The 16,939-nt window shown below is 36.0% G+C and overlaps 1 protein-coding gene across 2 annotated transcripts in view; it reads left to right on the top strand.

Annotated features, from left to right (window-relative positions):
• The window catches only part of PROS1 (protein S), a 101,553-nt gene that overhangs the window by 68,031 nt on the left and 16,583 nt on the right, over window positions 1-16,939 (top strand). For both annotated transcript variants that reach the window (XM_007986148.3, XM_073009665.1), the window contains exons 5-10: window positions 258-380; window positions 486-617; window positions 5,031-5,156; window positions 7,463-7,584; window positions 9,322-9,437; window positions 12,892-13,081. In XM_007986148.3, the coding sequence (XP_007984339.2) occupies window positions 258-380; window positions 486-617; window positions 5,031-5,156; window positions 7,463-7,584; window positions 9,322-9,437; window positions 12,892-13,081 (809 nt within the window). The remainder of the gene's footprint in view (window positions 1-257; window positions 381-485; window positions 618-5,030; window positions 5,157-7,462; window positions 7,585-9,321; window positions 9,438-12,891; window positions 13,082-16,939) is intronic.

The following is a 16,939-nucleotide window of genomic DNA, read 5'->3' as shown; positions in this document are numbered from 1 at the left end:
CTGCAGCTGGCATCTTGGCAGCAGCCACTCTAGATGGGCCACTGCTGCCATCTGTAGTTTATTTTTACAAAATAATTATAAAGATTTACCTAATGGACTCACTTTTTAACTTAAGAAAAGTATTATTTAAAGGAAGGAGTTGTGCTTTTTTTTTTTTTTCATTGGTTCCAGGCTTCAGGATTTTTATTATAGTGCACACGATTTTCTTTTACCATGACATGAGGTAAAAAAAATAAATAGATGTCTCTTTCCTTCAGCCATTCCAGACCAGTGTAGTCCTCTACCATGCAATGAAGATGGATATATGAGCTGCAAAGATGGAAAAGCTTCTTTTACTTGCACTTGTAAACCAGGTTGGCAAGGAGAAAAGTGTGAATTTGGTATGTATAACAACCCCCGCCCCCCAGCTCATCAGGATTGGTCTCCTGAAAAGTTCTCTGCAGTTTATATTACTTTAAAAATAATTCATTTTTTTCCTGTTTTAGATATAAATGAATGCAAAGATCCCTCAAATATAAATGGAGGTTGCAGTCAAATTTGTGATAATACACCTGGAAGTTACCACTGTTCCTGTAAAAGTGGTTTTGTTATGCTTTCAAATAAGAAAGACTGTAAAGGTAAGAGCAGGATGGTAGAATTAAAACACATTTACTGTATGAGAATAATCCCAGTTAGAGAAATTTTACTAGCACATTTTTGGAAAAATGATTGTAAGTGCTTATACTAACACATTTTTATCCATATTGAAGCCTTGTGATACTGTGGAACTGCTTTTTAGTTTTTGTTTGTTTTTGAGAGATAGGGTCTCACTCTGTCTCCCCGGCTGGAGTGCAGTGGCTCTATCACGGCTCACTGTAGCCTTGACCTCCCGAGCTTAATTGATCCTCTGACTTCAGCCTCCCAAGTAGCTGGGACTACAGGTGCATGCCACCGTGTCCAGCTAATTTTGTTTTGTATTTTTTGTAGAGACGGGGTTTCACCATGTTGCCCAAACTGATCTTGAATTCAAGTGAGCCTCCTGCCTCAGCCTACCAAAGTGTTGGGTTTACAGGTGGGAGCTCTGTGCCTGGCCTGCATTTTAGTTTACAGTACTGATAACATGATATTTTAAAATTTTCTTATTGTATGTGCGTGTACACACTTGTGTGCATGTTTCAATAAGGAATTTCATTATAAAATGACATTTCAATGCAAGTCTTTGCATGCTACAAACTTTGCAAAATCATTGTTTATCTTCTGTCTTCAGACATATTTTTTATCTTCTTCTAGTAAGATAAGTAGTCATAAAAAGAAATCCATTGCAATAACCTCTTCCATTGTATTTTATTTTTCCTTTTCAGAAATACTTTCCTAATTTCCAGTATCAGTCCTTCGTCTGGCACCTCATTTCCTGTTGTGGTTTTGGGAAAGAAAAGAAGATCTAGTGTCTTTCTTTTTCTGCCTTTAAGATCATATCATTGGTCATAACTCGTTTTTCTTCTTCAGTCTTAAATATTCCCTGTTAGTTTAGCTTTCTAACAAGTCATTTTACTAGTGTATTTCTTTTATTTTTCATTGTTTTCCTATCCCTACATTTTGACTTTTTTTTCTCTCTGTATACTGTCTTTCAGTTTGGCTGTGTTAATGCTATGACTAAATCTTCAAATATTCATACCGGGTGTGTGGATGACTAAAAGCAAGATTTCCCACCTGGACTTAAAATTTTCCTTTAGAAACTGGATACAATTAATACCAACATTCTTTCCTCCACTACTTTTTTTTTGTTTGTTTTGCTAAAATGTTAAAAAAAAAAAAAAAAAAGGAAGTTGAAATGTGAATTTCTTGTTCAACTCTTTATTTTATATATGTTTTGGTAAAGCCTTAAATTGGATTCATATTCAAATCATCTATCTCTTACTGAATCGCAGTGTTTAATATGATAAACTTTACTGAAGTATTATTTAAACTGCAGTTAAATGACTCTAAAGTGAACACATTAACAACAAAATCTTCTAAACAGCTACCCAATGTGTGACCATGTATCTTTTATCTGCCTATTTGAAGGTCTATTTGAGTTTGGATTTTGAGACTATTTAGAATAAGACTGTCATTAGAACACGAGTTATAGAAAAACCATCACGATGCTGGATACCATATGCATTTTATAAACAAATAGTACCCATTGATACTTCTACACTTAAATACTTTAATAGTCTCTTTGTAAAGAATTTTTGTTTTTATTTATTTATTTTTTAAGATAGGGTTTTGCCTGTCACCTAGGCTGGAGTGCAGTGGAATGATCTCAGCTCACTACAGCCTCCATCTCCTGGGAGGTCCTCCCACCTCACCCTCCTAAGTAGCTGGGACTACAGGCATGCACCACCATGCCTGGCTAATGTTTGTAGCTTCTGTACAGATACAGACGGAGTTTCGTCACATTGTCCAGGCTGATCTCAAATTCTTGGGCTGAAGCGATCCATCCACTTCAAGCTCACAAGGTCATGGGATTACAGGCATGAGCCACCACACCTGGCCAAATCTGTGACTTTTTAAAAACTCAAAAGTATTTTTAATTCTTATCCACTCAGTTAATACACACATATATATGTAAATGATTACAAAAGTGCTCTTATTAATAGGAATGTTCCTGATGACCACATCTGTTCTTATATTTATTTACATTATTGTTTACCCATGATATGTAAGTAATAGAGTAGAAAACAGATAGAAGAATATATGAAAAACTATTACAGCCAGGCGTAGTAGCTCACGCCTGTAATCCCAGCACTTTGGGAGGCTGAGGTGGGCGGATCACGAGGTCAGGAGATCAAGATCATCCTGGCTAACACGGTGAAACCCTGTCTCTACTAAAAATAGGAAAAATTAGCCGGGCGAGGTGGCGGGCGCCTGTAGTCCCCGCTACTCCGGAGGCTGAGGCAGGAGAATGGCGGGAACCCGGGAGGCGGAGCTTGCAGTGAGCTGAGATCCGGCCACTGCACTCCAGCCTGGGCGACAGAGTGAGACTCTGTCCCAAAAAAAAAAAAAAAAAAGAAAGAAAGAAAGAAAAAACAACAACAAGAAAAAACTATTACAATGGAACCTTTGCCACGATGTAGAAATGCTTGGGATCCAGTTGCCAGTAACTGTCTAAAGATGAAAGAATAAAACTTTTCTCTTCTTCTTGTTGTTCTTCCTTTTCTTCTCTCTCTTTTTTTTTTTTTCCAAGACAGAGTCTCGCTATGATGCCCAGGCTGGTATGTAGTGTGAGCTCGGCTCACTTCAACCTCTGTTTTGCGGGTTCAAGTGATTCTTCTGCCTCAGCCTCCCGAGTAGCTGGGACTACAGATGCACGCCACCACGCCTGGCTAATTTTGCATTTTTCGGTAAAGATGAGGTTTTGCCATTTTGTCCAGGCTGCTCTTGAACGCCTGAGCTCAAGTGATCTGCCCACCTTGGCCTTCCAAAGTACTGGGATTACAGACATGAGCCACTGTGCCCAGCTGAAAGAATAAAACTTTACAATCAGACATCAGATGTCGGTGTGGAGTCATAAAACCAATGTACTGTAACTTAAACTTGTATGATCTAAATAATTCCCTGCAATATGCCTCAAACCAAATACACTTAGTGACATATTTTCACTGATTTTATTTTATTTTATTTTATTATGTATTTATTTAGTGACAGGGTCTCCCTTTGTTGCCCAGGCTGGAGTGGAATGGTGCAATCATAGTTCAAGGCACCCCAACTTCTGGGTTCAAGTGATCCTCTCGCCTTATCCTCCTTAGTAACAAGAACACATGCCACCACTCCTGGCTAATTTTTTTCTCTTTTCCTTTTTTTTTTTTTTTTTTAAATATATAGAAGTGGGGTTCCACCATGTTGCTCAGGCTGGTCTCGAACACTTTGGCCTCCCAAAGTACTAGGACTACAGCACTGCCACCATGGCTGGCCACTCCTGACCAATTTAAGAAAAAAATCTTTGTAGAGACAGTGTCCCACTGTTGCTCAGGCTTACTTTATTTCAAAAACATAGTTTTTAGCTCTTTTTTAAAAATTGGATATTTTACTTTGAATTGATTAAAGATTCACATGAAGTTGTGAGAAGTAATACAGAGAGATGCTATATACCTACCCTTTACCCCGTTTTCCCTTAATGGTAATATTTTACAAAATGATAGTACAATTTCACACTCAGGATGTTGACAATGATACAGTCAAAATATAGAAAAATTCCTACAAGGAAACTGGTTTTATTATTTTTGTGCAAGTTATTTTAAATAATATCCTAAATTTTGACTATTAATCTGGAAAAAAGGCTGTCAACTTTTGGAATATAAAACATATTTTCTGTTCTGAATTTGTCTTTCTCCAGAGAGTACGCAGAAGCGTTCACTAATAATTACATCTCCATTGAATTATTTCTATCGCGTGTTTTGTTTTCTTCACAGGTGCTCATCTAGTAACTAGTTACTATCAATATGTTGTCTCCTTCATTTCGCACTATAATATATGCATCTGAAATTTCTGGAATATTCATTTAGCACTAAATTCATATTGGATTAACTGCAGATTTATAAGTACTTAGAGACCTTAATCTTATTTTAAATTTGAACCACTATCGTCTGCTTTAGACAATAGTAGTGTACAAATTAGATGTTTGTTCATTTCCAAAGAAATAAGATAGAATAGATGAGCCATCCCATGTACAAAAAATAATTGTGATAATATGGAGTGAATCTGTTTTCAAGACCTCCGTTTGTTTTCATACCACAACCTGGCAGATAAGAACATTTTTAAAGCTTTCTCCTTCTTAACGTAACTAGAAAGGAACATGGCAAACATGCATCAAATTCCCTATGCATTTGTAGAAAGAAATCGTATTTAGTGAACTCACATATGATGATAGATTTAATGTTTTTTTGTCCGAAGGCCAATCTGTTATCTCATTACGTATATTAAACTAGTCCAGGAAACACAAATCAAGGGTTCTTGGCTAGTGTCTGCTGGTATGGGAAAAATGTTTTTTAACATGGTTCTTTTATTTATAGATGTGGATGAATGCTCTTTGAAGCCAAACATGTGTGGCACAGCTGTGTGCAAGAACATTCCGGGAGATTTTGAGTGTGAATGCCCTGAAGGCTACAGATACAATCTCAAGTCAAAGTCTTGTGAAGGTAGAATGATGGTAGTATCATTACTGATTGTGGAGAGGGTGTGTGTGAAGCCTCAACTGATATTTGAAAGCATTGGTTTTGTTTGACTTCAACAGTCATATTTTCTTATCCCTAGTATAGCTTGTTCAATTGGGTAATCATTGGCTTTCTTCCAGAGTAAAAGTGTGTAAGACACATGGTCTTTAAGTTTAGTGTTATGCGCGCCGATTGGCCCTTTGCGCTACCTATGAATTGGAGACCTCCATGTGTGATAAAAACAAGATAAACATATTTTCACATCATTGACATTATATTCAAAGATAAAGAGAATTTCAGTTTGGAAGGAAAAACAGTAGATAGAAAAGAAAGACACAAGCTTAAAAGTCATCTGAGTGAGACAATGAGCATGGTTAAAAACTTTAGTTTTTATTTCAAGCTTTTCAGTGATTTTTCTGGGCATATATAAATAAGTCATTTATTCTAAAATAAAAAGTGACACAGTTCTATTATCTCGTGATAAAGAAATGATAACAATACACTAGAAATTTAAGAAATATTGATCAGTAATGTCAGAGGTTTGGGGCAACCCCTTGAAGGTGCTGTTACTTCAAGTGACTGCAGTGGCTCTGCCCTGTGTGCCCCAGGAAGCTTCAACATATTATAGTTGTTTGTTTGTAGGTCTGTTTATCATGATATACAGATTATCTCATACCTTCCTTTGGATTTTTTAAAATTTTAAAACAGATTTAATGCCATGGCTGGAACTAATCAATACTAATTTTTCTATTGTGGGTATGTGTGTGTGTGTGTTTATATATATGTGTGTATATACATACATAAGAAAATATATATATACACATATGTATGTATATTCACACACATGTATAGTGTACCTTTTAAAAAATAGATTTGTGGGTACAAGTACAGTTTTAATGTACCCTTTTAACCATTTTTAAATGTACAATTCAGTGACATTAATTACATTCTTGCCATTGTGCAGCCATCACTGCTATTTCCAAAACTTTTTCATCAGCCCAAACAAAAACTCTTAAGCGGTAACCATTAAGCAGTGAGTTTTCTTTTATTAGTTATCTTGATGGAAGTAACATCTACTCTTGTTTCTTGTCTCTATGAAGTTTCCTAAATCAATAATAATTTTACAATATATTTTTTAACTATGTATGCTGCTTTTGAGATTTTGATGTCCTATCTCCTTTTGCACTCACCAAAAATATTCCCCTGCCCACCACACACACATTTCTCCTTTCCCACCATTGCAGATAGAAATTTCCATGGACAACTCTAGACATCTGCAAAATTATCATTAGCCAACTTCATCCCCTGTATTGTAGTTTTATTTAATGAATGACATATTTTTATAAAAGATTTGTATATGACTCTTATCTGATCTATAAATTTAATAATATGCAATTTTAATACTATTGAAGGATTATTAATTTTGGGAATCTATTTTAAATTATTTTATGAGAATATATTCAATAATAGCATTTATGAACTTGTGGAGTTTTAAAGGTCATAGGGCATATCCAATGAAAATGTAAATGATCTTCTATAGTTCTGAGATAGATGTTTGCTTCAACATAATATTATAAATTTCCAAGAATGATTTTCTCAAAATATGGAGTAGGGACAGGGACCATATAGATTTCATAATATGGGAGATTACATCATAGTGAGGTTTAAAAAAAAAACAAAAAACAAAAAAACAGAAAGATAACAAATAAAGATATTTCCCTAAATTCACTGCCACTATTAATTATTGCATTATGAGAGGCCCAATGTTCTTGATATTGTCATTTAATTCCTGACTCTATCAGCCTTCAGTTAAAGCGGTCTTTTCTTCCCTCCCCTTCCCTACCTTTCTTTTCCTTTACTTCTTCCCCATTTTCCTCTCCCTCCCTCTTCCCCTTCCCATTTCTTTTTCCTTTTTCTCAAAGCAATGAATTGTGAGGTAATCTCAAGGGAATTCAAATAATCAGAAATGACAGTTAAGTTGAGATTCTCAATCTTTTTTTCTTCAAATTCAAAATGAGAAATTTGGTAGAATTGTTATACTTAATCACCAAAAGTTATAAATTAATTTTAGTTTCAAATATGTAAATACATAAAAATTACACTTGTAACTCGTTTACATTTCCATGTTAAGTATTATATTTAAATGTAGCTTGATGTCATAGTATTTCTTTCCCTAAGGTTCGATTATCGTTGATTATCTCATACTACAGTCATAATATTCCTGTGCCTATAAGATTGAACATTTAGGAGATACTAAAGTTTGCGTGTGTGTGTGTGTGTTTTTACCTCAGATATAGATGAATGCTCTGAGAACATGTGTGCTCAGCTTTGTGTCAATTACCCTGGAGGGTACACTTGCTACTGTGATGGGAAGAAAGGATTCAAACTTGCCCAAGATCAGAAGAGTTGTGAGGTAAACCTTTCACACTGCTTAACTGCTCCCCTGTTTCCTAAAATGAGAGATCTGCCTATGTATTTTCACATAACTGAGTTAAGTCAGGAAAACACAGATGTTCTACAACAATTGCTGTAGCTTTAAGCAGGTTATGAGTCATGATTATTTACTAATTATGGTCATGTAAGTCATACACATTGGGGATAATTAGTGGCCGAGTTTAAAAAAAGAGGGTAGAGTCACAGTTTAGAGAGTACTTATCTGTAGCCTGTACATTTATAAAATACAACGTGTGTGTTTACTTAAGAAATCAAGAAAAGCTGAGTTTAATAGCCCTCATTGTGAAAAAAAAGTCTCCCATAGAAACTTAAGTGAAAACATTTTCCACTGTCTACTTTTCTGGATTCCACTCTGACTAGTTTGATTGTGTCTTAGGCATGTTAGTGTTTGTAAAGTGCTCATGAAGTTTCAGAGGGTACAAGTGCAGTTTTAACGTACACTTTTAACAATTTCTAGGATTTAGTAGGGTTTAAGTATATCATAACTCAGAGAGGTTGATTTCTTAATCTGTGTCTCTCAGACTTGCTTTTAGTTACTTAGATTTAATGCATAACTGACCCAGGAATTGAATATTGGGGGTAGGTGCTCGTTTTTACTTCATTGAAATAAATGTCACCATCTGAGCTCTTTTTTTTCCTGCATGTTTTTCTTGACAAGTGGAGGCAACATTATATACAATTACGAGGCAGACCATAAAAAATGCCTAAATAATGATTTAAGTGTACACACATACCTCTATATCTGTTGCCAAGACAAAGCTGTATATGTCCGGAGAAATGTCACATTCAGTAGTATGCATCCTACCTGGAAATAAGCTAGTTGGCATGTGTAGTAATTTTGGTATGGTACTACTTAATTGAAATGCCACGCTGTGTGAACATCTATTTTGTAATTTAGTCCTTTGTTATTTCTGTATTTGGTGTACTTACATATCACCGTCTGCCTTGAAATAGATTTCTTAAAGTTTTAAGGGGAAACAAAATGTTATTTCTGGGCCTATATTTAATGCAGTGCTATGTACGTAATTCTCCTCAAGATATCCTCATATGTGCTTAATCATTTATACATTAAAAGCTTTTCATTTTAATGTTTGTTTTCACTCTTAGAAGAAAATACTTGATACCATATGTGATGACTTTAAATAATCTTCTTGTAAATTCCTTGGAGACTATGAGATCTTAATTTATATTTATTTCCTTCATGTTTTCCAGTATTCTCTTTACTATCTAGATAGCACATTCTTGCTCAGAAAACTTTTGCTTAATAAATGAATAAGTGAATGAATGAGGTATTGTTTATTGGTACATTAATTCTTACACCTATTTCTGACTTCAAATAAAAATAATTTTCAAACATAATTCATGGAAGATATTATACCTGACAGTTAAAGAAATATATATTGGTTTTGGAAGAGTTTGTGTTTAGGACTAAAATTTGCAAAAGAGGTATTAAAGACAAAGATCTAAAACCGTGCACATTGAATGAGACTTTAAAACCCACGTGTTCTTTATAGATAGACTGTACGAGGAAATGGAAGATATGTCTTTATTATTACCCAAAATATTCTTAATTATTTTAGTGTGTTACAGATGATACATTAGTAACCAAACAAGAATGCATGGCCTCACACAAACATTCAGCACTAACCTATGGATTTTGATTTTCTTGTTGTTTATTTGATTTCTTTTATTCCAGGCTGTTTCAGTGTGCCTTCCCTTGAACCTTGACACAAAGTATGAATTACTTTACTTGGCGGAACAGTTTGCAGGGGTTGTTTTATATTTAAAATTTCGTTTGCCAGAAATCAGCAGGTGAGGAACCACTAGCAATGATAATTTCTAGAGGTTAAGCAGATGAGGGCAGGAGAAAAGTGGCTGAAAAGGTTTGAAATGTGTGAAATTGTATTACCTATCAGATTATATAGTCATATTACCAATCAGATGATTTGGGGAGCCCTAAAATTAATTTATTCCTTCACACATATAATTTTCATGCTAAAACCTTTTTGAGTCATTCTAGGCTGACTTTCCCCAATTAACATTTTACCTTATTCCATATTCTTCCTTTTGTAGAAAGTGCATATTTACTAAGAAGTTGGGAACGTAGATTTAATGTACTTGTGAAATTTCCATTACTCTTTACACATGTTATGAAAACGAAGTAATAAAAAATACTCAGTATTGCTTTTAGAATATCATTCTGTTCAAAATTATTAAGGAAAAAATTTAAACTTGCTTAAGTGGCATTTTAAAGACATACATTGCATAATTTTAGTTGGCTATCGAAATACTTTATCCATTATTATTGTAGTTAGATTGAGTTCAGAAATGAAATAATTATATATTTTAGTCTTGATTTCACTTTATTTTTATAGCAATGTTTAGATCCAATTTTTATTTTATTTTATTTATGTTTTTTATTTATTTTTGAGACAGAGTCTTGCTCTGTCACCCAGGCTGGAGTGCAGTGGCACAGTCTTGGCTCACTGCAACCTCCGCCTCCCAGGTCAAGCAATTCTCCTGCCTCAGCCTCTGAGTAGCTGGGACTACAGGCATGAGCCACCACACCCAGCTAATTTTTGTATTTTTGATAAAGAGAGAGTTTCACCATGTTGCCCAGGCTGGTCTTGAACTCCTGACCTCAAGTGATCACCCCAGGTGATCTGCCATAATTGTACTTTAGTTATCAGATTTTCTCAGAAGCATACATTGCTGGAAGTAGGAGAAAGAAATTGGAATTTTTTTGGAATAATGAGAAGGAAAAATACTTGAGACAGAGTATATAGTTCCAATTTTAAAATACTTTAATTAAATAAGCTTGCATGTTTAGAATTTGATGTCAGATGCATGAATGATTACTCATTAAATAACTAAATTCATAGACATTATTAAAAACATTGAAAATTATTCTAAGATCAATAACTTATATAAACACTTAAGCAACTGTGCGCCTTCCATGCTTTATTTCTCCCAATAAGTGGTTTTTTTTTCCTTTGACATCACAAAGCAAGTAATATCTTCTAATGATAGAGATTGGAGAAAACCCTTTCCTGCTCTGAGAATAATAAGGATGAGAGAGAAAAATATTAGTTGTAGTAAATAACACTTTTAGGAATACAATTGATCCTCCATATCTTTGAGTTCCTCATCTGTGGATTTAACCAACCTCAGGTCGACAATATTCAGAAAAAAAACCACGATAAATATTGACAATACAATACAAAATAATACAAATAAAACACAATACAGTATGACAACTATTTACATACCATTTACATTGTATCAAGTATTATACATAATCTAGAGATGCCTTAAAGTACGTGGGAGGATGTACATACGTTATATGCAAATACTATGCCATTTTATATAAGGGACTTGAGCATTTGTGGATATTGATACCATCCTGGGGTCCTGGAGCCAATCTCCCATGTATACCTAGGGATGACTGTGTTCATTTCTCACTGACGATTCACAGTAGTGTATTCTCTAACATTGGATTGGAATTGGCCAAATTATCTTTTCCAGAATTTATTATTTATTTATTTTAAACTTTTCATTGAAATATAAAGTATGTACAGAAATGTACACATTAGATTAAATGTACAGCTTGATGAATTTTTATAAACTGCTACCTGTGTGATCAACACAAAGAATATCTAGTGCTTTTATTTATTTTTGCAAATTTCTTTACATCGGTTTCTCATGATCAAATACTTTCCCTACATAAATGTCAACAAATTCACTCTATTTTCCAGTTTACGATGCTTGTGAAAAAGAATGAATTGTTCCCCATTGTAATGAATCACTATGTTGATGATATGTTCCAGAAACAAAATATGCAGAGCATGACTCTTTGAAATATGATTTTAGCCTGATTTTACAAAGAAAAGGAAGTTATCTCCATAATAAAATCAACTGCTGGAAGATCTTGAGCATACACAGATTTGGATTTTGGCAAGATAATATCATTTCACATCCACAAAATGCTCAGATAGTTATGAAAGAGGATAGAAGTCCTTGTTCCAAGCAAAACTGTTCTTTTTTATATAATCTGAGTTCAGTAAGTTCCTACTACATTGTTATCCATCCAGCATACTTTACTCCACATTTTACCTCTTTTTAGCATTTCTTTAGAATTCTAAAGATGAAAACGTTTATTTTGTCACCTTTTCTTTGTTCCATTTGAGGGAGATCTGTGCCCCATTGCAAATGGTGCCTCTATTACTATTACTCTTATATTGAGGTAAGAGTATGGGATTCTGTCCTGCCTAATTTAGCAATTATCTGAAGTCCAGACTCTAACTTAAATTGCCTGTATTTTAACTTAGGTGACTAATAGTTATACATCTATTGTTCCTTTTCCCTGTTCGTCTTTCATCATCATTTGGATTTGCTAGTCCCTTGGAAACTTCAATGCTGATTCTCATTGAAGTGTTTTAAGAATACTGAATCAACACATGTTATTTTAAGTCCTGCATCCTAAGACTTTTCTCCCCTGTAATAGCTACATATATGTCTAGAGTCTTAATAGCAGCAGATGTTGCCAGCACTCAGATACCCCCAAACACATGGGTAGACTGTATCTTTTAAGTTTTCCTTCTGTGTATTCTACTAGAGTGACTTATGCAATTAGAGTTTTAGGAAAGCTAATAGATATATTTTAAGTTTTTAAATTTTACCTTTCTTACCACACACGAAGGCTTAATGATGTCTGTAGTCATCCATATGCCATCTTGTAGATCTCCATGAGGGATTCCTGACAGGTGAAATTATAGGGAAAATATGTCTTTTGAAGAATAAACCAACAATGAAATTGTAACACATTTTATGATCACTTATGCATACAGCAAAAACAAAAACACAAACAAACTACCACTTCTTAATGTTAGATTGTGTAGTGTATAAAAGGCTCCAGGAGAGATATAGTATGCCTGATACTTATACATGTGTATTAATTCCAGCATTTGGAAGGTGCTTTCAAAACATATGCCAAACAAAGATGACAAATTACCAAAGCATCTGTTCTCTGGGTAAAAGGTTCCAAGAATAAGCAAGAAAATATAGTAACTTAATTTTAAACATACATGGAGCCAGAGATAATACATGAGCCATCTAATTCTGCCCTTCTCTTTTATTAATTCCAGAAAATGAAGAAATAGTTGACTCTTTGTCTGTGTTACTGTTTGTCAGTATAAGAAATAAAGAATAATGCATTGAGCTTTCTGTATTTCACACTCTTAAGGATCCCTCTTTGTCCATTTTTTAGATTTTCAGCAGAATTTGATTTCCGGACATATGATTCACAAGGCGTGATACTGTATGCAGAATCTATCGATCACTCAGCATGGCTCCTGATTGCACTTCGTGGTGGAAAGATTGAAGTTCAGTTTAAGAATGAACATACATCCAAAATCACAACTGGAGGTGACATTATTAATAACGGTCTATGGAATATGGTATGTTTGCAGATTTCATCAATATCTTCCCACTTTGATGCAGTTTGTATAAAATCATAATTTATTTTTATAGTGATACCGAACCAAAATGGGTTGGGAGTTATCTGATGCCATAGGAGGTATATTCTACATACTGTAAATCCCTGAAACATCCTGAGTAATAATATTCTCACTTAATATATTAGAAGCATTGTTTTTAGTTATTTGCTTGAACTACTCTGTCTTTAACTTTTTACCTTTTTTAGTGGCTGATTGATGAACAATGGTGTTAGGGATTATTAGGCGGCCTAACAGTTTTTTTTTTGGACACGGAGTTTTGCTCTTGTTGCCCAGGCTGGAGTGCAATGGCACAATCTCGGCTCACTGCAACCTCCGCCTCCCGGGTTCAAGTGATTCTCCTGTTTCAGCCTCCCGAGTAGCTGGGATTACAGGCATGCACCACCACGCCTGGTTAATTTTGTGTTTTTAGTAGAAACGGGGTTTCTCCATGTTGGTCCGGCTGGTCTCAAACTCCTGACCTCAGGTGACCTGCCCGCCTTGGCCTCCCAAAGTCCTGGGATTACAGATGTGAGCCACCGCCCCCAGCCTTTTTTTTTTTTTTTTTTGAGACAGCATCTCACTCTGTCACCCAGGCTGGAGTGCAGTGGCATGGTCTTGGCTCACTGCAACCTCCCCCTCCTGGGTTCAAGCGATTCTTGTGCCTCAGCCTCCTGAGTAGCTGGGATCACAGGTGTGCAATAGCACACCTGGCTAATTTTTGTAATTTTAGTAGAGACAGGGTTTCACCATGTTGGCCAGACTGGTCTCAAACTCCTGGCCTCAAGCTATTCGCCCACTTCGGCCTCCCAAAGTGCTGGGATTACAAGAGTGAGCATCCGCACTCGGCCAGCATTAACAATTTGTGAAAAGACACCATTGATCAAGGAAAACTCTCCTCAACTGTCAATAATATGTTTTAAATTAAGGAGAAATAAACATAGTAACAAATTCAAAAAGGTAATTCAAATTCAAATATAAGCAGATAGATAAGTAATCCTTTTAAAAAAAATAGACACAGGGCCTTGCTCTGTTGCCCAGGCTGGTCTTGAACTCAAGGAATCTTCCTCCCACTTTGGCTTCCCAAAATGCTAGGATTACAGGCATGAGCCATTGTACCAGACCTAGTAATCAGTTTTTGTGCAAACAATATACAGTAGCAGGTACCAGTGTGCTTAGAAATTAGCATTTTAGCCACTGGCATTACAGTGGCTCACACCTGTAATCCCAGCACTTTGGGAAGTCAAGGTGGGTGGATCACCTGAGGTCAGGAGTTCGAGAGCAGCCTGACCAACATGGTGAAACCTCATCTCTACTAAAAATACAAAAATTAGTCAGGCATGGTGGTGTGCGCCTGCAGTCCCAGCAGGAGAATCGCTTAAACTCAGGAAGCGGAGGTTGCAGGGAGATCACGCAGCTGCACTCCAGCCTGGGTGACAAAGGAAGACTCTATGTTGAAAAAGAAAGAAAAGGAGAGGAGAGGAGAGGAAAGGAAGAGATTAGCATTTTAATTTAATCCTACATATAGCCTTTATTCTAATGATCAAGAATAGCACTTTAATCAACTGTATTGAAGTGGGACTTTTCTGAAGGGATTACTGCTAGTTGATAGTGGGGAGAAGTCTTTTCTGAAGTATAGAGTCATTGCTGCCATCAGTAGAGGATAGCTGAGAGAAGACTGGCTTCACCTTAGAATGTGGTGCACAAAAGAGACATCTTTTATGCCTAGAGGAGCTGGCAAGAAGTTTGTGCTGATCTCGATTTATTTATTTATGTTATTTATTTATCATCACTATTATTATTATTTTGAGACGGAGTCTTGCTCTGTCACCCAGGCTGGAGTGCAGTGGCATGATCTTGGCTCACTGCAACTTCCACCTCCTGGGTTCAAGCAATTCTCCTGTCTCACCCTCTTGAGTACCTGACACCATGCCTGGGTAGTTTTTGTATTTTTAGTAGAGATGAGTTTCACCATTTTGGCCAGGCTGGTCCAGAACTTCTAACCTCAGGTGATCAGCTCTCCTCAGCCTCCCAAAGTGCAGGGATTACAGGTGTGAGCCACTGCACCCAGACAAGAAGTTTGTATTGAGAAGCCATGTGAGGTCATCACTAAATTATTTTGACCTTTCAATTATGCAGACATGCACTCATTTATTCAATAAGCTTTTAGTGAGTGCTTTTGATGCTAAGTTCCTGAGTTCAATATTAGAACTATAGCATATTGGGGGAATCTGCCCCCAATATTTCAACATAGGTTCTTTCTATTTTCCATAAGTGTCAGCCAGCTGAGAAATAAAGAGAAAGAGTACAAAGAGAGGAATTTTACAGCTGGGCCTCCGGGGGTGACATCACATATCGGTAGGATCGTGATGCCCACCGGAGTCACAAAACCAGCAAGTTTTTATTAAGGATTTCAAAAGGGGAGGGGGTGTAATAACAGGGAGTTGGTCACAAAGAACACATGCTTCAAGGGGCAAAAAGGAGAAAAAAGATTACATGCTTCTGAGGAAACAGGACAAGAGCAAAATCAGAAACTCTTGATAAGGGTCCAACAAAGATCACAAGGCAAAGGGCAAAAGCAGAATTACTGATAAGGGTCTATGTTCAGCAGTGCATGTATTGTCTTGATAAACATCTTAAACAACAAAAAACAGGGTTCAAGGGCAGAGAACCGGTCTGACCTCAAATTTACCAGGGTGGGGTTTTTTCCCCACCCTAATAAGCCTAAGGGTACTGCAGGAGACCAGGGTATATTTCAGTCCTTATTTCAATTGCATAAGACAGACACTCCCAGAGTGGCCATTTATAGACTTCCCCCCAGGAATGCATTCCTTCCCCAGGGTATTAATTATTAATATTCCTTGCTATGAAAAGAATTCAGCAATATCTTCCCTACTTGCGTGTCCATTTATAGGCTCTCTGCAAGAAGAAAAATATGGCTCAATTTTGCCCGACCCCACAGTCAGACCTTATGGTTGTCTTCCCTTGTTTCCTAAAATCACTGTTATTCTGTTCTTTTTCAAGGTGCACTGATTTCATATTGTTCAAACACACATTTTACAATCAGCTTGTACAGTTAACACAATTGTGGTCCTGAGGTGACATACATTCTCAGCTTACGAAGATAACAGGATTAAGAGATTAAAGTAAGACAGGTGTAAGAAATTCTAAGAGTATTATTTGAGAACTGATAAATGTCCATGAAATCTTCACAATTTATGTTCCTCTGCCACGGCTCCGGTCAGTCCCTCTGTTCGGAGTCCCTGACTTCCTGCAACAATAGCAAGAGATTTTCCTCGCTCTAGAGCTTAGTACCTCACAGATAAGTAACTGATGCTTCTTTGGGAAATAATATAATGTAACAGGAAATATATTACAGTAGAGGTATGAACAAAGCCCACTTGGGCAAATGTAGTGAATTTATAAATGATTATAAATTCTTATCTTTGATTATGAGTCTAATATTAATCTTATCTTTGATTATGAGTCTAATATTAGGAATTTTAACTGTAAATGTATCATAATTCATTCAGCAAAATATTTATTGGCACTTCTATGTGCTAATCCTTATTCTAGGTGGTAAAGATACAACAGCAAATAAAAAAAAGTCAGTGCTCTTACGCAGCTTGCATTCTAGTGGTGAGATGCAAATAGCAAATGCATGAAAAAATAAATATGCCAGATAGTTATTCCTGTTATAAGGAAAAAGAAAAGCCAGACAAGGACAAAGAGAGTGATGGTGGTTACTATGCATATAGAATCAGGAAAGGCATCTCTGATTAGATTAGATCTGAGCCGAAACTTAAGAGCACATGTCGTGAG

The sequence above is a fragment of the Chlorocebus sabaeus genome, chromosome 22 (assembly GCF_047675955.1).
Source record: "Chlorocebus sabaeus isolate Y175 chromosome 22, mChlSab1.0.hap1, whole genome shotgun sequence".
NCBI lineage: Eukaryota > Metazoa > Chordata > Mammalia > Primates > Cercopithecidae > Chlorocebus > Chlorocebus sabaeus.
Note: the sequence above shows the minus strand (reverse complement) of the source record. Positions and strands in the feature narration are given on the sequence as shown.